The sequence below is a fragment of the Telopea speciosissima genome, chromosome 4 (genome assembly GCF_018873765.1).
Source record: "Telopea speciosissima isolate NSW1024214 ecotype Mountain lineage chromosome 4, Tspe_v1, whole genome shotgun sequence".
NCBI lineage: Eukaryota > Viridiplantae > Streptophyta > Magnoliopsida > Proteales > Proteaceae > Telopea > Telopea speciosissima.
Window position 1 is genome coordinate 9,001,040 of NC_057919.1, and position 20,316 is coordinate 9,021,355.

At 38.2% G+C, this 20,316-nt stretch overlaps 1 protein-coding gene across 2 annotated transcripts; it reads right to left on the minus strand.

Annotated features, from left to right (window-relative positions):
* Positions 1 to 1,277: 1,277 nt before the first annotated feature.
* On the minus strand, positions 1,278 to 18,032 carry LOC122659971 (alanine--tRNA ligase, chloroplastic/mitochondrial). 2 transcript variants are annotated; one of them, XM_043855136.1, is made up of 14 exons: positions 17,926 to 18,032; positions 17,695 to 17,872; positions 16,816 to 16,929; positions 16,521 to 16,729; positions 15,754 to 15,932; positions 13,204 to 13,282; positions 11,853 to 11,987; positions 11,570 to 11,719; positions 11,333 to 11,443; positions 10,274 to 11,191; positions 9,853 to 10,125; positions 3,935 to 4,144; positions 2,421 to 2,578; positions 1,278 to 1,998 (listed from the first exon to the last, which is right to left on the minus strand). In XM_043855136.1, the coding sequence occupies exons 2-14, from the start codon at positions 17,828 to 17,830 to the stop codon at positions 1,662 to 1,664; spliced, it is 3,009 nt and encodes a 1,002-aa protein (XP_043711071.1). In that variant the 5' UTR covers positions 17,831 to 17,872; positions 17,926 to 18,032; the 3' UTR covers positions 1,278 to 1,661. The 2 variants fall into 2 exon arrangements, with proteins under 2 accessions (XP_043711071.1, XP_043711072.1); XM_043855137.1 differs by lacking the exons at positions 17,695 to 17,872; positions 17,926 to 18,032 and having other exon boundaries at positions 16,827 to 16,929.
* Between the last annotated feature and the right edge of the window lie 2,284 nt (positions 18,033 to 20,316).

Here is a 20,316-nt window from a genome sequence, read left to right on the forward strand (position 1 = left end):
GATGCTCCAATATGAAAGAGTAATTTGATTTATATTGAAGGAATTAAAAAAAAACTAAGGCAAACCTAAAATGACCTCAGGAGAAATGATGAGGAAAGACATGCATAGTTTTGATTGGAAGGCAAAGATCCATGTAGCCGACTCCATTTAGTTGGAATAAGGCTGGGTTCTTGTTGTACACTGTCTATGTGTGAAATTTTAAATTTTTATCACCTGCGGTTCCCTTACTAGTACAGTTCCCTAGTGCCTCTCATAAAAGGGGGGTACACGCCACCCGGGTAATGTGTTCGGTCAGGAGGTGGAATGTCATTTCAGCCCCCCCCCTATGAGAGGAACCGCACAACCGTATCAGTCAACGAACCTCAAGGGATAAAGGTTCCCTCAATTATGAAATAGAGAAAGGTAGACATGTAGTATAGGGTGATTCCATTGTTCTCTTCATGGCAAGGTTATAGGTATTGGTACCATATCCGTATCAGTGTTGGCCACTACGATATAAATTGATAGGAATCAGGCCATATCGAGCTGATATCTGACAAATTTCAAAACTGAACCAATTTACCCTATTCAATACCGATACGTCTCAGCTGAAATACCGACCCAATACTGATAGTTAAAACCAAAGTGCAAGGAGATAGTAATCTGGTATGAACGCTACATCCGTCCATTATTGGAGACGAAAGCAGCTATCCATATATCCCTCTTGCCAAGCAAGACAACATTATAATCCCAGCAGAAACACAACTGCTATGGTTTACAGTGCCATAGAAAAGAGAACCTTCCACCTCCCCCTGTTCCCACCTAAACCATTCTATCTCTCTCTCTGTGACTGTGGGACAACATGGGCTCTATTGTGAATGGTTTGGCTCTCTCCCCTCAGTCGGGCAAGGCGACAAGCAGACGTATGCACACATAGGTCTTGCATTTGAAAAATTATCACAAATCCTATATCTTGGAAGACACACTCAACTAATTTTCCAGTTCTCTGGAACATGAAAAAACTGGGCAGCTCGGCAGGTAAAACTCCAGATTGCGATTCCCACACAATTACCTCATTTCAAGCAATTGCTTTCTATGTTTTGGTAGCACCACTCATTCACATTCTATGGATGAATTAGACTGTATAAACATACCGGGTTTCTGAATTTCCTCTTGATCTATAATATGAAAAAGAATCTCAAACTTCATCAAATCTATGATACAGAATTAAAAGTGTCCACTTGAACAAGTTTTTGTCCGAATAATGGGTCAAATGTTAAACAGCAATGTACAGTTAAGGAAATTCTGACAAGCTGAATGTTAGGAAAAAGCAACAAAATATACACATTCTTACAAGTTCAAATAGGACCTATACAAATTTGGCTACTATATGACATGCTTCATCAACATAATAAAGCTGGTTTGAGAAAAAAATATATAAACATGATGACAACATGCAGTTTAAGAACTAGTAATACATTTTTCTGCTTTTGTGCCAACAGAACCAGAGGAAAAGGAAAAGCTTGTACCCACCTGTTCCTATCTATTGACTGGAAACAGAAATTCCCTTGACAATGTAGTTGCAGATCGAATAATATGCGTGCTTCCAGAAGTTACAATGACAGAAATTTGGCACTCCTTTTGGCAAACCGAAAGTTCATCAAGGCGAAACTAATTGATACTCAGCTTGCTTTTTCAGACAGAGTACCAACAAGTTCTGTTTGAGCTTTTTCAAGCGCATTCGACAGGTTCTCAGGCTTCCGTCCACCTGCCTGGGCTATATTAGGCCGGCCACCCCCTCCTCCACCACACATCTTAGCAATAGGTCCGATAAACTTCCCAGCCTGTAATCCCAGATCTACAACTGCTGGACTAAATGCAGCAACCAAGCTCACCTTCCCTTCACCTGGACATGAGCCCAAAACCACAGCTACAGGGTCCCCAAGTGTATCCACTAAATGTTCCGCAGCATGCTTTAGTGAGTCAGCATCAATATCATCCATATTCTCCACAAGAACCCTGAAAACCAACTTTTCTCAGACAAAATATTAAAAAACAAAGAAAGAATTGAACCTAGTAGCGAGTCAACTAGCGACGGAAACTAATGGTGACTTAGAAATCATCTACATTCTTAACTTCTTTGAGTTTTCTAGGAAAGAGACATTGATAATATACATGACTGTTCCAAGAAATTAGATATCTGTCAAAAAGTTAAGAATTTCATTTTCGTTAGATCGTTCATAATATATCTTCACATTCTGATGATCATACTTTACAGCATTCAAGCTTACACTCCCTTCCTATTCTTATAGTAATTCTGAGATTGTCAAGATAATAAATTCAAATCAAAGTAGGAAATAAAAGATTGCAAATTTTCTTAACTATACACAGAAAATGAGGACTGTGAGTATGATGCTCAGAGACAGCAATAGGATTATTACTTGATCTTTTTAGAAGCTCCCACTGAGAATACTTTGGTAGCAACTGTTGATGCTTTGTACACAGCGGCTTTAGCACGAACAGCAGCAATTTCATTCTTCACCATCCGTAACTCCTCCAAAAGACTTTCCACCCTGGTTGTTACGTCTTCATCTTTTACCTTAAAAAAATATAAACATATACTTTAGAAGCAACCTTCTAAAACTCTCTCTCTCTCTCACACACACACACAGAGAAAGAGAGAGAGAGAGAGAGAGAAAATAAGAAAATGGATATAAGAGGATGGTGTGTTTGAAGCATCTCTTTGACTAGGACATAGACAGCTTTCGGAGAGAAGAATACTCCAATTCTATATAACCTCTTTTCTCTCTCCACAGGTAGTAGATAATTTCTTGAAGAAAAGGGATCATGTTAAGCTAAACCTCAACCCAACACCTCGTGCCAGAGTGAGAATTAAACCCATTTCTGGTGCTATGGTTGGCTTCTTCGCCAACATTTGAAAAAGATGAATCAATCTGATCTTGGATCATAGCCACCATAATTTCTATGAAATTCAGTCTTAATCTTCTTGTTTCTAACTAAACTACTAGTACCGCTCAAATCAAAATATGTGGATCAGATTTTCACCACCTCAGGTAAAATTTAACCCGTCTCAAAGAAACAAGTGTATGTGAACTTTGAAGTAGTCATAGTAAAGCTGAATAGTGTCCAAGTTTGAGTTCAAAACTGATGGAGGAAGAAGTGATAATAAAAATTAAATAAAAAAGGAAAAGGTTAACTTCACCAAGGTAGGTGAACTTTAAAACTCACCACTAGCCATGTGGCAAGAAATGGTGGACATGAGTGGGTCTATGTTATAGAGGATACTATATCCATCTCACTGGTAAATTTTCAGCCCACTGTGAGTATATAAAAAGGGCGTATGCAGTGCACGAGGCTCCCACCACTGCAGGGTCTGGGAAGGGTCATAATGTACACAGCCTTACCCCTGCTTTTGCAGAGAGCCGGTTTCCAGACTCGAACCCGACGTAGCAACCTTAATGTGGGTTAAATCATGGTTCAAGGTTATGAAAAATTAGAAGAATGCCATAAACTTCTAATATGTAATAATGGAGGTTAGTAGCATGTCTGTAATTTTCTAGAACTTTGGACACACTTTTAACCCATACAGCATGCCCATTTTCTGTTAAACTTTAACAAACGAGATGAGTGAAGAGCCCTTTATAACATGGAATACACTGAAATGCCGATCAATTGCTTGGCAAGTGAACTTGCTAAGTTGACAACCCTTGTGAATATCATGGCCCCCCAAAAAGAACAAATTTCTTTTAACATGAGAGCGGGGAGGGGGAGTACAAATGACTAACTAAATCCTAAGCCATATGTTCTTGGAAACAAATAAACAGAGTACTTAAGATGCATATAAGTTTGGCCTACTTTCATTGCTTTAGAGATGCCAATATTTATGCCTTGGCTGCTAATTGGATAATAAAAAAACCTCAAAAGAAAAATCTACCTTCAGAGTGGAACATAAATGTCTCATGCAGTTGTCACGGATATTGATATAATCAATGAAAGCATCACCAGCTACAGCTTCAATACGCCTAATCCCTGATGCAATTCCTTGCTCTGAAATTATTTTGAAGCCACGTATTTCTGAAGTATTCCCGACATGGGTTCCACCACAGAGTTCCATTGATACACCAGGAACTTCTACAACGCGTACCTATAACAACTCATGGTAAGAATAAATAAATGTCATGAACTGGTTTTCTGCTACAAGTTCAGTATTCTTGGACATCTAAATGAAATTTTGATTCAAAAAAAGGCATACTTTTCGTTTTGAAAATTAAGTTAAATTCTAGCATGATATTACTTAATACTTCTACATAGACCAATGAAAGATTCATGCTATAAAATGCTGTTAAATTCAGAAACTTATTAATTAGATTTAATCAATGGAGCTTATTTCTACCCCAAAAAAAAATGGGGCATATGTTTCTAGTTAATCCAATTTTGAAAATACAAATATTACCAAGAGAATGAATATCTTAAACTTATGCAAGTCTTAATATGAATTCTCAACATGCATTATCGAATATTATTTATAATATGACTAGATAAGATTCTAATAGGATTAATGGTTTTAGGAAACTATAATTTCCCACCAACTATCTTCTTTTATAATAGTCAAATTTTAAGGAAAAATGCAGTCATACAACTCACACACCCATATATTGTTTCAGCTATGTACCCAACAGGTAGTGCTGGTAAACATTAGGTTTATGCATTTGCCATAGGAAAGACAATGTTTCAATTTAGTTAACCAAGTGTTTGTCTATATTGTTTCAGCCATGTACCCAACAGGTAGTGCTGGTAAACATTAGTTTTATGTATTTGCTATAGGAAAGACAATGTTTCAATTTAGTTAACCAAGTGCTTGTCTTCTAAGGAGTAGCTAATAAGTGAAGGGTCAACTATTACCATCTTAGAGGACTGATTTTGTAGGCTAGGCTATGTACCTCATGCATCCTTGGCACATTGATGATAATAAAAAGACATCTGATTTAGTTGAAAATAGGATTTTGATAGATAAAACATGTGCATAATCCTTTCATTGTATAATATATATCGTCCATGCATTTAGATGTTTGCTTATAAGGTTCGAATGACCTTCACCCGAATAAAAAAAACTCTAAACTGAGACATGTCCTACTAATGGCATATAATTAGTTAATGACAAAATAAACCTTCTTATTAAGTGTTCAATTTTATGCAGGTCAATTTCCACAAAGTCTACACGGTGGTGTAGTTTAGTATTGCAAGAAAGTAATGCAGGTATTGTTAAATTTGGCTATAATACATCTCAGTAGGATAGGAAAATTTAGGATACTTGACACATTCATTAAACATTTTTTGAAATAAGATAGAACGCTCAATTTTACAAATTGAAAAGAAAAACGAAAAAGAGGATATTCCATCATTGACAAAATGATGTAGATTGAATAAGGCAGAAGAAAAGTAGAGACACCAATTGAGACAGCCTGCCTTCAGGCCCCAAAGGGCCAGCCATGAAGTCCTATCGAGCCCAGCTTTAAAAACCCTCTTGTCGCTTATGTTTTATGCCCACTTAACAGGTCAGGTCTGGGCCCATTAAGGACCCTTTTATTGCCTAGAGTTGGGACAATTAAAAGATCTCTTTAGTTATATGTTTCTATTTTTATTACTACTTGTTTAGTAATAAGATGTTGCTGTTATTTCACTACATATTAGTTTCTATTTTGTAGACTTCTATTTTGTAATAGGATCTAATTCTATTAATAAGAGAAGGGGCAGCAGAATAGCACTAAGAGTTTTATACTACATAATTTGACACCCCCTGAAACCTGACGGTGTTAGTTGTACACCCCCTAAACTATTGCCCGTTTTCTTAATATACCCAACTTTTCAAACAATTACTTGACACCCCCTGAAACCTGATGGTGTTAGTCTGCTGTTGGTGGTTGAACAGAAAAGTCCATTTTACCCTTATCACCTATTCAATTGAAAACAACGAAGTTACCAATTTACCCTTTAACTATTTCTTCTTCTTCCGCCACTACACTTCAGCTGCAGAGGGAGGACCGAACCTCACCACCGTCGGGAAGGAGGAATTCGAACCACCGCAAGACAAACCAGGTGTATTTCCTTCTTTTTTTTTTTGGATTTTCGGTTTCTCGCCTTCTCTGCTCTCCTTCTTCTTCTTTTTTTTTCAACCGGTGGAACACTAGAGTGAGGGATGGGTCGAATGAAGTTGCAGAAAGAAAAAAAAAACAATAGATCAAATTAGGTCTACAGAGAACAGGTTCACACAAGACCTGAGCACTGGTACTTACCTCCTTTGTAGTTGGGGATGAATCATGTAATCAAAACTACCCAATTCCTCCTCCAGAGCATATACAACGTTGATTTTCCAATAGAACTATTCACGTTATCAAAATTTGGGATTTCTCTTCCTCCATGTTCCATTTCCTTCCTGAAAAAATTCCACTCCCATGTATGTTTTTGAAACTGAGAAATAGGAATTGGCAACAATGCATCCGATAGGAAGTGGAGTACATTTTCCAGAAGCTTTGCAAATCTGGGAGAGAAATTGACAGATGAGGAAGTGGACGAGATGATCTGAGAAGCAGATGCGGACAGTGATGGCCAGATCGATTACCAGGAGTTTGTGAGGATGATGCTAGCCAAGTGAAGGCAGTTGGTGTTGCTGATTTGAGTGCGATTCTCAGGAAAACAAACTGAACCTATAATGTAGATGCCAGCAGTAGCAAACAAACCATTTACTTTTAGCTCGCGCCTTGTGTGGACCTTTTCTCTGTAGACCAAATTTGATCATTTGTTTCTGTTTCCTTTCAATAGTGATGACTGTGTTGCATGCTCATATAGAGCTTTGAACTCCTCCTTTCCGAGATGGCAATGGATGGGTTTGGTAAGGCCTGATCACTTTTAGGTTAATTTTCCATTTAAAAGGAAAAAGGACGGACAGTTCAAGAACCCAGAATAAATTGGAGTTAAAAACAGCGAACACAGTAGTTTCCATACTTTTATTCCAAACCTTGTGACAGCGGTGGCGGTGGCGGTGGATGAAGTTCAGGGGGTAGGGGTGGGTTGCAGCAAGAAGTGTGGTTGCAGGAAGAAGAAGAAGAAGGAGGGTAAAAGGGGGTAGAGGCGGTGGGGTTGCAGGAAGAAGAAGAAGGTGGTGGATGAGGGTAAATGGTCACTTCACTACCCTTAAAGGATAGTTTGGGCATTTAGGTTTTTTCTAATTCATGAAGTCATCACTTAACGGTGACTAACTAACGGACCGGACCTACTTGAAAGAAAATGTAAAATGCAAGGGGTGTTCAAGTAAGTTATTGAAAAATGGGAGGTATTAAGAAAACGGGCAATAGTATAGGGGGTGTACAAGTAATTTTCCCTAATTTGTTGCTATGGCTGCAATGCACTGTGCGAGGGAGGAGCTGTGAGAGACAGTAGGAGGTCTGGTGGGAAGCTGGCCAAGGCCTAAGGTGGAAGCTAGGTCATATCATTCTTCTTCTTTCTTTTCATTGGTTCTGATACTGAGGTATGTCTATTTATTCCAAGTTGAATACTACAGTTTGTTGTTGATTGAAGACTGTTGAAGCCATCTTATACGCTGCCATCGCATAACCATTGTTTATGCAAGGCCACGGTTTCTATTCTACCCTTACTGGCCAGCGACAACACAGTATTGATTCTCCTATATCTGACCATCAGGTTGGTGTTTCATTGTGGTTGTTTGCTGCTAGTCCTACCAGTCCATCAACTGGAATATTGAAGCATTCAACCCTACGAATTGAAGTGTACTAGTGGTTACTAAATCTGACTTTAAGTTGCTATTTTCACATACTGCTGTAATTGAATCATCAAGGCCTCAGGCCATTAGTTCAGGATGAAACTTTGAAGTGTTGATCCTTCATACATCACCTTCCATCGACTTCAATATGGGCATGATCTGACTTTTGGTTTTGTTGCTCCTGTAGTTTCTAATTTTGATCCTAAGTTGCTAATTTGGTGCACTGCTGATCTGAAGTGATGGAAATCTAGGGTACCTAAGGGATGAGGGTTTAGAATCCCAATGAAAATTCCAGGATCGCAGAGGGTAGGGATCTGAAATCAGAACTGATCTTTGGCAGTAACAGAAGATCAGAAATAACAACTCTTAGATTTAGGAACTCAGAAAATTTAAAAAAAAAAAATTGAGACCAGATTTAGAAACTTTCTGAAAATAGAAACAAAAAGAATCCCAACAGCAGAATTAGAAACTTAGCTTAAGAGCTAGGTTCAGAAATAGAAACTTGTAGAAGACGGTAAGGGATGGACAGAATTAGTACAAAATGAAAATAGAAACATAAATTGTTCAGCAACCAGAACCAGAAATCAGCGTCGTAAAATAATTTCTGGAGAATGAAGTTCTAAACTCAAACAACAATTAGAGTCCCAAAAATCAATGGCATCTTCATGTCTGAAACAATACTGAAACAGGGCTTGAATTAGTCGTGGATAACAAAACAGAAAACTGAAGGTAAACAAGCAGTAGACCAACTAACAGATTATTAGATGATGCACAGCAAAATAGAATTGTGAAGAATCCAAACTTACTAGCCACAGGGGACAATGAGTGCAGAAAAACTTATCTCAGTCGTTTGAGGAGAAGAAGAAGAAGAAGGAATCCCACCAACTCCAGCCTTGGCATCCCACCAAGGTTTCCCTTCAGCATCCTACAGTAGCGTAGTTTTGAATCCCACAAAACCATGCTACGTCTCTCACAGAACTCACAAGCTCAAGGTTAAATTATTCAAATCATTGGTACTGGGTATGATCCCCTACTCTTATTAATACCTTCAATGAAATAAGCAAAATAAGAAACCCCTATGATAGGAAGTCCTTTACAACTTAAGTCTCTCTTAAAAATAGAAGCTATTCTAGAACATTACACAATAGAAATGAACTACTTAATCCTGTATAGGAATTAAATCCCTAATATTTGGGCTTATAGAATTGGCCCATTATAATAGTAATCAAAAAATATAAAGCACATGGCCCATACAACCAATTGGGTAGTGGGTACTCAAATTAAGCCTATTAATCCACTCTTAGTCCAGTCTGATGACCTAGTTTGCTGCTGACCTTCTTGTGCTTTTGAACTACATCATAAAGATTCTAACCTCTGGATTGTTTTGATTTTGATATTTTACAATATGCACATAATTTTATGCTGATCTGTTAAGTGGTTGTGACAATATGCTATTGTTTCTATTTCTAAACTAGTTTCTATTTTCATTCTTGGCAAAATAACGAGGAATCCGACCGTTTGATCCTCATCCTACTTTGAGGGATTGTGGACTTGTTAGTTACATCTAGTCTGAATTTGGGGATAACCTGCCCCTTTGATTCGGGTAATATGTGGTACTTAACCTGCTGGTTATAAGTCATCTGATTCTGTCATGAGTAGGATTATGAAATCTACCATGGCATTAGATTGAATCCCATTACAAAAATATCTAGCAATCCAAAAATTCCTTCTACTTCAACAACACGCTCAAGTACACTCTTTCCCCACATACACATATATGCAAACATGCTGCACAAGTGTTATAGACCCTGGTTATTTTTGTTCTTGATAACTCTTTCATTCACAATCCTGCTCTGCATTGTTGGCAGTTAGTGAACAGCTTATTCTGAATAATTTTTTTTAAAGGTAATTCTAAGGACAGTTCTTCAGGTCGAGATTGTAGTTTGATTCCTCCCCTCCCAAAAAAAAAAAAAAAAAAAAAAAGAAGTTAAATAAACTGAGGTAACCTAATATATATCTAAGTTTTAACTCCACATTGAGAACTAAAATAAAACTTGAGGAGCCATTCCACAAACCTGTTCTCCATACTTTTCACCAAACATTGCAATAGCCCCAGCCCTTTTGGCATCAGTTAGAGGCATAATTTTGGTTTGAAGACGTGTTGCATCACTAATCCATCCGTTAATCAATCTCTCAATTTCCACGATCTCATGGTCTAGCAAGGGACGATGAAAATTGAAATCAAACCGGAGGCGATCAAAAGCTACCAGTGAACCAGCTTGTGATGTTTCTTGGCCGATTACAAGTTTAAGAGCAGATTGTAGCAGATGTGTAGCAGTATGGTGAACCTGCAACATACAACAAAAGAGCAATCTACACAATATTCAGACAGGGATGATAGACAGAAGCATTCAAACAGTCTTTACGCAGTAGTTTTTGAGAAGTCAGGAAAAAACCTCCAAAGATGTTAAAAACAATTTGAAGCAAAGACCATACCTTAGCCCGTTGTCTCAAATTTGCATCAACAGCAGCCTCCACTTCTCTCCCAACTTCTATAGCTCCCTCCTTAATAGTACCCTTGTGAACAAATATATTTCCAAGAGATTTCTGGACATCATTGATCTCCACAATAGCTTTTTGACTACTATCAGCATCTGGAACATATAGAAAACCATGGTCTCCTACTTGACCACCAGATTCAGCATAAAATGGTGTTCTGTTCAGCATAATTTCTACATCACTTCCTTCAGAGACCTGTATTACTGGCTTTCCATTCACCATAAGGCTCTCCACAATTGCTCTGGCAGAGAGGGTGTTATATCCTAAGAATTCAGTGTCAGGAACACTCTCAGTAAGCTCTGATGCATTTCCCACTGCAAGTTTAACAACATTGTGAGCAGCCTGAGACTGGCGTCTTTGGTTATCCATTTCACTATCAAAACCTTCCATATCTACACTGACGCCTCTTTCTTGAGCAACTTCCATTGTTATTTCTATTGGGAAACCATATGTATCGTATAAAAGAAACGCATCTTTGCCAGACAAACAAGGTCCAACCCCATTAACAGGGCCCCTTAATGATGCCTCAGTTAACAGCTGCTCCAATAGCTTTTCTCCCCTCTCAAGTGTCTGCACAAATCGCAGCTCTTCTCTTTTTAACTCCTCAAGGATTCGGGGTGCTCTAGTTTTCACATCTGAATCTATTTTGCTGCTTAGTTCCATCACTTTCTCAGCAAGTAGTGGTACAAATGCTCCTTCAAGGTTTCCGTTACCATCTTCCTTAATGCCAAGTAACCTACCAGTACGAACAACTCTTCTGATAAGTCGCCGAACAACATAGCCTCTCCCAATATTAGATGGGACAACCCCATCTGATATGAGATAAACAATTGCACGCATGTGATCTCCAATAATCTGGAAAATATCGATAGGATATTATGAAAAAAGTATATTACAAAATCATTAACTGTTTACTTATGAACACATGAAACCAAAATCAATACTAGTGGCAGAAATTTTTCAAAGAAATAACATACTTTGTTGAGTGAAACATACTTTAAGATAGCACTTTATGCGATCATCAGCTTTGGCATATGAAACCACTGCCAATTCTGCTGCCTTTTCTATAATGGGAAAGATCAAGTCCGTCTCATAGTTGTTTGGGACCTGCAAATAAGTGTGGCACAGATAATTTCTTACCATGTCAGCACTGTGAATGATTATATTGTTCATTAAGAAAAGCTTCTTTTAACAGTGAACCGCTGCAGAGCAAATGTATTGAATTACAGATACCTTCTGAAGGATGCGAGCCATACGCTCAAGCCCAAGCCCAGTATCTATATTCTTCTGTTTTAAGGGATCAAGGAACCCATCATCTCTCTTGTTATATTGCATGAACACAAGATTGTAGAACTCTACAAACCTACTATCATCTCCCAAATCCTGTGGAAGCATTTTATTTACATACAGCAACTCAGCAAAAAAATACAATTATATATATATATATATATAAAGAAAAGAGAGAGAGAGAGAGAGAGAGAGAGAGAGAGAGAGAGAGAATTTTAATAATACATACTACATCTGAATCTACCCTCTCAGGATAGAAATCATAATAGATCTCAGAGCATGGACCACAGGGACCAGAAACCCCACTCGTCCAGAAGTTGTCATCCTCACCCATCCTCTTTATACGTTCAACAGGAACCCCTACCTGATGCAAGAACCTTAGAGATAAAAATCACAGCACAATGTGAATATTTATCCTTTTGATTCCATTTTGCAATGAATTTTCATTTAGAAAGGAACTGTTAGAAGGCACAACACACCACATGCATAAGGTTCCAGATGAAAATTATATCTTGTTAAGATTCTTGGTGAAACAATTGTTGCAAGTAAACAACAGGGTCAAAGTAAAGAGTGGAGACGATTGAGAGAGAGAGATTTTCTAAATGCATGCTCCTAAAATTTTTAGCTCGTGGCTTGTAGGCACACTTTCAATGAATCCATGATAAGAGCACAAGAGAGCCCACTTCTGTAAATGGGTTAAGGCCATGGAACTCTCGGTCGAAACTGACCGAAATCTCCAAGTTGTCTCAGTTTTGAGCCTGACCAAATCGAAACCTAGGGTCAAAACCCAAGATTAGACCCTAGGTTTCAACCCATGGAGGCCCAGTGTCGAAACCTCGAAACGAGATCCGGCACGTCTCAATTTTCGGGCCTGACCAAAACCAGCCTCAAAACCAAGATTTAGAATCTTGGTTAAGGCAAAGCCCAGGAACAGGGAAGCCCGTCATAGAGCAGTCAACTAGTTGTAGAAGACTGCTGGCCTGAGAAGGTGACCTCTCTCAGGAAACATGGCCCGATTTCTCTACTTTCTTTTTGCTTTCATTTTTTTTCAGGGGCCCACCTAATTTCTCTGGTGGCGCAAGCACAAGAATGGATAGCACCAGAAAATAATCATTTTAAAAATAAACAGTTAGATATGGCAAAAACTGAAATGGATTTATGATAGTGGAGGGCTAATAAGGGTCTCAGAACATGGTCTCACGAAAAAGATGGAGATAAACTTATGTTTCTAATTATTAGAAAAGCTAGGGGCCTTTGCTTGGAAATGGTTAAAACTCAGGCTGCCAGCATGATGCAAGTTCAATTCTGTGGGTGGCCACTTCGTGCAAAAAATGCCGAAGGTTAGGACCAACTCTAGTCCCCTCCTGGGACACTGAAACCAGGACTTGCACTTGATTAGAATGGTTCATTTACTCCATATGTTTAAAACTTGCAAAAAGAAAAGAATGGAAAACGAACATGCCCTGCGTACAAGAAGCTAACCAATCAAAAATAGAACCATGGAGACCAAGAAAGTAAAATAACGGGAGAAGGGGGGGGGGGGGGGAACTAGCAAAGTGATGTTTTCAACTGTAGGTTACCTCATCATGCCATATAGAGAAAGCTTCATCATCATCTTCAAAAACACTAACCCACAATCTCTCTGGTGCCAATCCAAACCTGCATGAGGTCATAGTGTAATGAATGAAAAAGTACATTACTATCTACAATTAAAAAAAGAAAAATAAAATGGAACCAAGAGAAGCCAAAATTCAGAGAAAGCCCGTCCAGAATCTCAAACAATGCAGCAAGTCAGCTAGAAAATTAATGTGATTGAACTACAACTGTAATCAAAATGGTGCATCTATATTATCTGTTTACTTATCTACCTAGGCCTATGGAAACCAACCAGATTAACTCACACGGAATGTCCATAATTTGGCAGTTTGGGATCATAAGAAAGGAAAAGAGTATACATGAATTTTCTGAGTGATTAACAACAAGAGCCGGGAAAAAAAAGTGCTCTCAAGGAATTTTGAACTGAAAATTGCTCATTAGGTAAAGAAGAGAATTGCATTGCCATCTTATTTGTGGACTTTAGAAAAGATACTGTCGTTTCTTTTTGTCTTCAGCAGGGAGGATTACCTAAGGATTCAATTTTCTCTTCAAAATTTCAAGTAAGAAATTCTTTTTATAAACTAAGATGACTAAGATCTATTTCATGATCTGTTATTTTTCTGCAGATATAAATGTATCAAATTTCAAAAGGGGAGCAATCCAGTCTACAACACCAACAGAACAGCGGTAAAGATTAGCAGTCCTCCTGGGGCAAAACAACTAACCTGCCAAATAGAAGTACACTCACTAATTCAAAGAGGGGGATGCCACTTCACGCAAACTGAAATCCAGGCAGCATAGAACTTTTTTTTTCCAAATAGATGATGCATAGGAAAAGGTAAAATTTTGAATAAAATGATGAGAGAAGATAATATAAAAGAAGGACCCGTAGATGAATGGGCCTCGAAATAACGAGACAACATCCAAAAGTCTTGAATATTTTTTCCATCTTAGTATTTCATACAGGAAATACCTATATAAATCTTCCTTTCGCTAGGTTTAATCCCTGTAGAGAATACTCTTGGCTAGGTGTTGAGCAATACCGTGCAACAAAGTGTAGCATGTTGCTGCTGTGACTTCATCAGGTCAGTGACCTCCCCCCCCCCCCCCTCTAAATGACATGCTAAGAAGCGGAAGAAATATATGATATATCCAAAAAATTAAAGTATTATGCAACAGGAATGTAGAACTGATTTAGTTTGCAAGTATTCTTGCTCTAATCCATGTGTCAATGTCACATTGTGTCAACACAAATATGGCAAGTATAGAAAAATGCATGACTATGGTAGCTATAGCATTGCAATGTTGCTACCCTGACCTGGGCTAAGGTCACTCCTGTCAACCTAAATTATCCATAGTCCAACTAATGCTGCTTGTGCAAGGGTACAACTGTGCAAATTGTTTAAGGTTGAGACTCGCTTGAACCCTATTTTTCAGGGTTCAAGGACATGGATACAGAGGCAACGATTTGAAAGCGAGTAATGTGCTGAATAAAAGAGGACCATCTCACTGAGTAAATATATGCTGATACGCAAATATAGGGATCGCATGCTTATATGAAAAAAAACAAGAGATAACAACATAAACTCCCAATGGGTACTATTTCATTACAGACATGTGATACATGCTCATATTAAAGGATATAAATAGGACAGATGATAAGAGCTAAACTTCCACAATAAGAGTTCAAGCTAAATGGATTAATGAATTTCCACTTGCTTTAGTATTCATAAAAGTGATGGGTAGTCAATGATATCAAATCAGTGCCCATTCCGCCTCCCCCCAAAAAAAAAATATATATATATATATATATATATATATAAAAAAATAAAAAAATATATATATATATATATATAAATAATAAACAAATAAAAGGGAAGAGAGACATTAGAAATATGAAAATGATTGACACAGCATTTAAGCAAGTTGCAAACCCCATTAACATCTCATCTTTAGTTTTAACTGCCACGCATTATTCTCAACACAAGTTTCTTGAGAGCTCATTGAAGACTCACAAACAGTTGGTTAAATAATGTCATCAACCTTTCTCTTTTATTTCACCATTTAGGACAAAGAATAGTTACCATTTATCTTTTCTTTCAAGCAACTAACTGTACACCATCTTATATTTACACCTTATCCTCTTTTAAAAAGTTAAAAAAAAAATAATTACATTTTTTAATAGGCTACCTATAATGGAAGAGATCATCTTAGAATCATAGTTGTTGATAATGAAATAAAAGTATGCAGACATGTCCCTGTTCAGATTTCCTTAAGTTTGCCACATCAGATTCTGTATCAACATTTGAGAACTGACAATGTTCAGAAAGTAGGGGACATATAAAAGGCAGCACAGAGCTCAGTGCAAGAACAGCCATAAAATGTCCAATTATATGCCACATTATTCATCACACACTATCATTGTTTCCACCAAGTTCAGTGTATAGGTCAATGTTTTTGTACTTCAATTAAATAGCACAAAATTTAACAACATAGAGCTCATGGTCATCAGTTAGGAAAAGTTTTATGCGCACTCCTTAGTTGTAAGCTCCCATGCCCAATTGATTGCTTCCCTCTTGAAGTAATCTCCAAAACTAAAGTTCCCAAGCATCTCAAAAAAGGTATGATGCCGTGATGTTTGCCCCACATTCTCCACATCATTCGTACGTATGCACCTTTGAGCAGTTGTAGCACGAGCTACTTTTCTAGGTTCCTACATGAGAAATATGCCAATATCATTGATCTGATTAAAGTAGATGTTTGAAAAGTAAGATACAATGTGTCAATTTTCACCCTCAAAAGAATGGAACAAGGCAAAAAGAAACATGGCTGTAAATAAAGCATGCATATTATTGCAAGATGTCATCAAATGCAAACAGTAAGAAATAAAAACATGACTGTACATAAACCATGCATGGTATTGCAAGACGTCATCACATGCAAACAGTAAGAAATAACAAAAAATGGCAGTCAAAATTCATGTTGAACATAATGGAAGAGGGAAGATGTGTTTAAGAACTATTTAGCACACACTCATCTTGAAGGTGTGAGTAGACCTAAACGTAAACAAAGTTTCACGATGTTCACATTTACCTTTATTGAGCACCACTCAGATAACACAGATGTGCTTAAGAACTATTTAGTACAAAAAATCATCTTGAAGGTATGAGTAGACCTAAAAGACAACATCCTAATACAAGCATATACAAGTAAACCTTTCCAAAATAAGTAAGATTTGGAATTGTCAAGCTCCAACTGTTTAAACTTTAAACTCTGATCTCGTAAGCAGTACATAATATACCTTTCCAAGAAATATAGGCTTGAACTGAAGCATTCCTGCAATTGTAAGTAAAACAGTAGGATCATCTGGCACAAGTGACGAACTTGGAAGGACCTTATGACTCCGAGAAGCATAGAAATCAAGAAACCGGCGGCGTATGGAATCCCCACTCACTGGGAGGTCGTTGGGCATATCCTTCATCATTTCCTTTGTTGCAGGCTTTATTGATGCTGAAAGCCAATTAAGAAAAAAATTATTCGTTAAACAACAAATCGAGATGCTCTAATTCAAACAGTAAAACAAGAGGCAAATAAACCTGCTGAGCACCGTATTTCCTGTGTCTTCCTCAACTTGGAATGTTCGTATAGCTTGATACTCGGAGAAACTTGAACAAGAGTTCTCATTCTCAAGCTCATATATACTTTGCAACCTACAGCCATACCCGATCAATTCATCTTATTGGGCGGGGAACTGATGTAAACATGTCTAAAACATATATGTATAGAAGAATAAAAAAATTTGTTACAATGAGGAAATCAGAATATGATTCCTCGCTACTAAAACAACTTTAAACAAACCCCATCCTCCGCAGTACCCTTACTGCCCTAATGGTTACAGTAAAATACAAACACTCACAATCACCACATAAGCTGAAAATTTCTACAATCAAATAGGGCTGTATCCTATGAGTATATTCCCTAGCCCCAATGTTGATGATCCAATCAAGTCATGTTTAAAGACAAAAGCACAAAACCAAAATTTTCAAACCTAGGGTTTCTTTCTTCCACTTTAGTTTCTCATTTTAAAATACAGACACCATGGTTCTTAGGATCTGATTGGATGACTTCAATAACCAAGTTTTAATTTACAAAAATTTAGTATTTAGTCGTTTAACATTTGATGACATATAATTATCAGTTTCAACAAGCATGCTATCAAATTAATTACTTTACTATATTCAATTACAGTCTGCAATAAGAATTCCCACAGTTAAACAAGATGTAAATTTGACGCCAAATACTACAAGGCAGAGAATCTAAAACAACAGAGAAGAGGTACACAAATGCTCAAATGTACCATTCTCTACAGAAACACTCCATGGTTTCCGTCCTTACTGTAATATAGAATGGGTTCTGCCTATTGGTTGCTCATTTGTCATGGAAGTAAGACTATCAGTGAGGTAGCACAGAGTTACCAGTGACAAGGGCAAGACCATCTTTCGCTGATTTTAGAAAACGTCGTCCGGAAGGTATGTTCGAAGTAGCGAGTGGTATGAGAGGTTTCCTGCAACGGTTACTGTAGGAGGAATCTGCAAGCTTCAAGCCCTCCATGGCAAACGATAGTCAGATTTTCGTCTCTCCCCTGTCTCTCAGCTGCTTATCTTCCTTATTTGACAAGCAGAGTTTCAAAATTTTCGGCTTCCCAGTAAACGTTGGCGTGAGGAGTTTACCGGGAAAAAGAGAACAGGATTGGTTTTCGAAAGATAAGCTTGGGAGATCCACACATTTTGAGTATAAATGCTGCCTATTTGGTAACGGATGCAAATCTATTTATTTCTTGGATGCGTTTCAGGAATCAAGATCATACTTAACAAAAACGCATTTAAAACGGACTTTCCTTTTTGTTATCGTTTTAAAAGGGTTTTGCCTTTTGTTTTCCAAGTATACTGGAAAAATGGAAAAATGGAAAAATGGAAAAATTGAAAAAAGAAAAATAGGAGAATCAGGCAAACGCAAGGCATTTCCGTTTTGGTGAATAATGATTTACTTATGACTATATTTCTCTGTATCGAATTATGATCGATCTGATTATTTCACCGTGGTAAAGTTGACTCGAAGGACTATATTTTTCATTCTATCATTTTTAAAGTCATGTTTAATGCACGGACCTTGAAATTGTGTTACAAACTAATGCATCTATTGAAAAGGATTTATAAATCGATATCTCCCAATTCCAATTGAATGCGCATATATAACTCCAAGGGTGTGTTGAGAACAATAAACAATACCATAGCCAAGTCACATTGTTCAACGGAACTTTAGACATGTTCTTTTTTATGGTGTATAAATTTGAAATTGCATTTTGGATGATATGTCTTGGAACCAATAATGTGTTTGGATGACAACGCCCCCCCCCCCCCCCCCCCCCCCCCCCCCCCCCCCCCCCCCCCCCCCCCCCCCCCCCCCCCCCCCCCCCCCCCCCCCCCCCCCCCCCCCCCCCCCCCCCCCCCCCCCCCCCCCCCCCCCCCCCCCCCCCCCCCCCCCCCCCCCCCCCCCCCCCCCCCCCCCCCCCCCCCCCCCCCCCCCCCCCCCCCCCCCCCCCCCCCCCCCCCTTTTTTGTCCTGTTTTTTTTTTTTTGAAATCTTCACATTTAAAATTTGTACTGTCCGTTTCCATCTTTTGTCATTCCATTTTTTTACCATATTTGTTTGTTCCCATTTTTGCTAACTATGCTCCAATACGTCTTGGTTCCTAGTCTAATTTGGGTTGACTATATATTGAATATTTTGTATACTCTTTTACTAAGGGTGCATAGGCATGATTTGAGGAATTGAAATCAGATAGAAATAATCTAAATCCGATTCCAATTTCCACCTATATTTACTAGATTTTTGTGGATTTGTACTTGTTAATTAGATTTTTTTCACATGATACCTCTAGTCAGTGTTAAAATTTTGTGGGCATGTTCACAGCTTGGTATAAAAATATATTAAATTTCAATTTCTAAGTAAAAGATTGTTATAATTTTCACTCAACTCTGATATTAACATATCCTAACACTTTGATAAAATTATTTTAAATAATCCCATTTATTTGAGGAATATGAATGGGAATTAAAATCCTTTGCAATTCCTTCATCTTGTGGTGCCTTGCAATTAGGGTCTGAGAGCTCGACACATGAAGATGCTTAATCCAATGGTGCGAGCTCAATTGATCCAGTTTTTTTTTTTTTTTTTCCTTTCTTCCCGAGCTCGGCACCATTGTATGTCGCATCTTCCACATGTCGAGCTCTCAGACTCGAACTGCAAGGCACCACAGGACATCCTATGAATGGTTGGTAAAATAAAAGGGAAGACCCATAAGTCTGAGCTAATGATTGAATCGGATCACCAAATTTTATTATATGTTGCTTAATCATGAGCTCCCAAATATCTAAGGCCCAGTTTCTAGGATTCTAGCATTACGAGCAAATACTGCCTATTGTACCTTGGGGGCCAAGAGAAATATTTGACTTTGTTGGGCTAGGGTTGAACAAGATCAAAACTCCTGCGTTCATAAACCTCCGTTGGGCTTGGGCCACTCCTAAAGCCCACCCAAACTGCCAAACGGAGAATACGAGCATTGATTCGGTCTTTGTTTGGGTGGAGTTGGCCCATGTAGCCTACAAAAAAGGCCTCAGCTGAGTCATCATGCACTAGTAGCAACCACAGGAAAATAGGGCTGCAACAGGGTTGGGACCGTTGGGTTGGGCCAGGCTTTTTAAAACCCCAATCCAACCCTGACCCGCCCTCAAGGTCGGGCCAAGCTAACCCTGATTGACCCTGATCATGGAGTGAGGGAAGAGAGAGATGCATGGACTGGACTGAGTTGGGCTGGGTCGGGGAGAAAACTATCATTTTTACATAAAATATATTATCACTTATTATCTTCATATATAATATATTATATAACAAAATATGCGTGAAATTTAAAGTTTATAATATATATAGTATATCAATGTATATTTTATAGTGTAACTTAAAACAGTGTTGGGCTAGGCTGGGCCGGGCTCAGCTTGAGGCCTCAATCCTGGCCCGACCCTGACTCAGGGCCAGAAA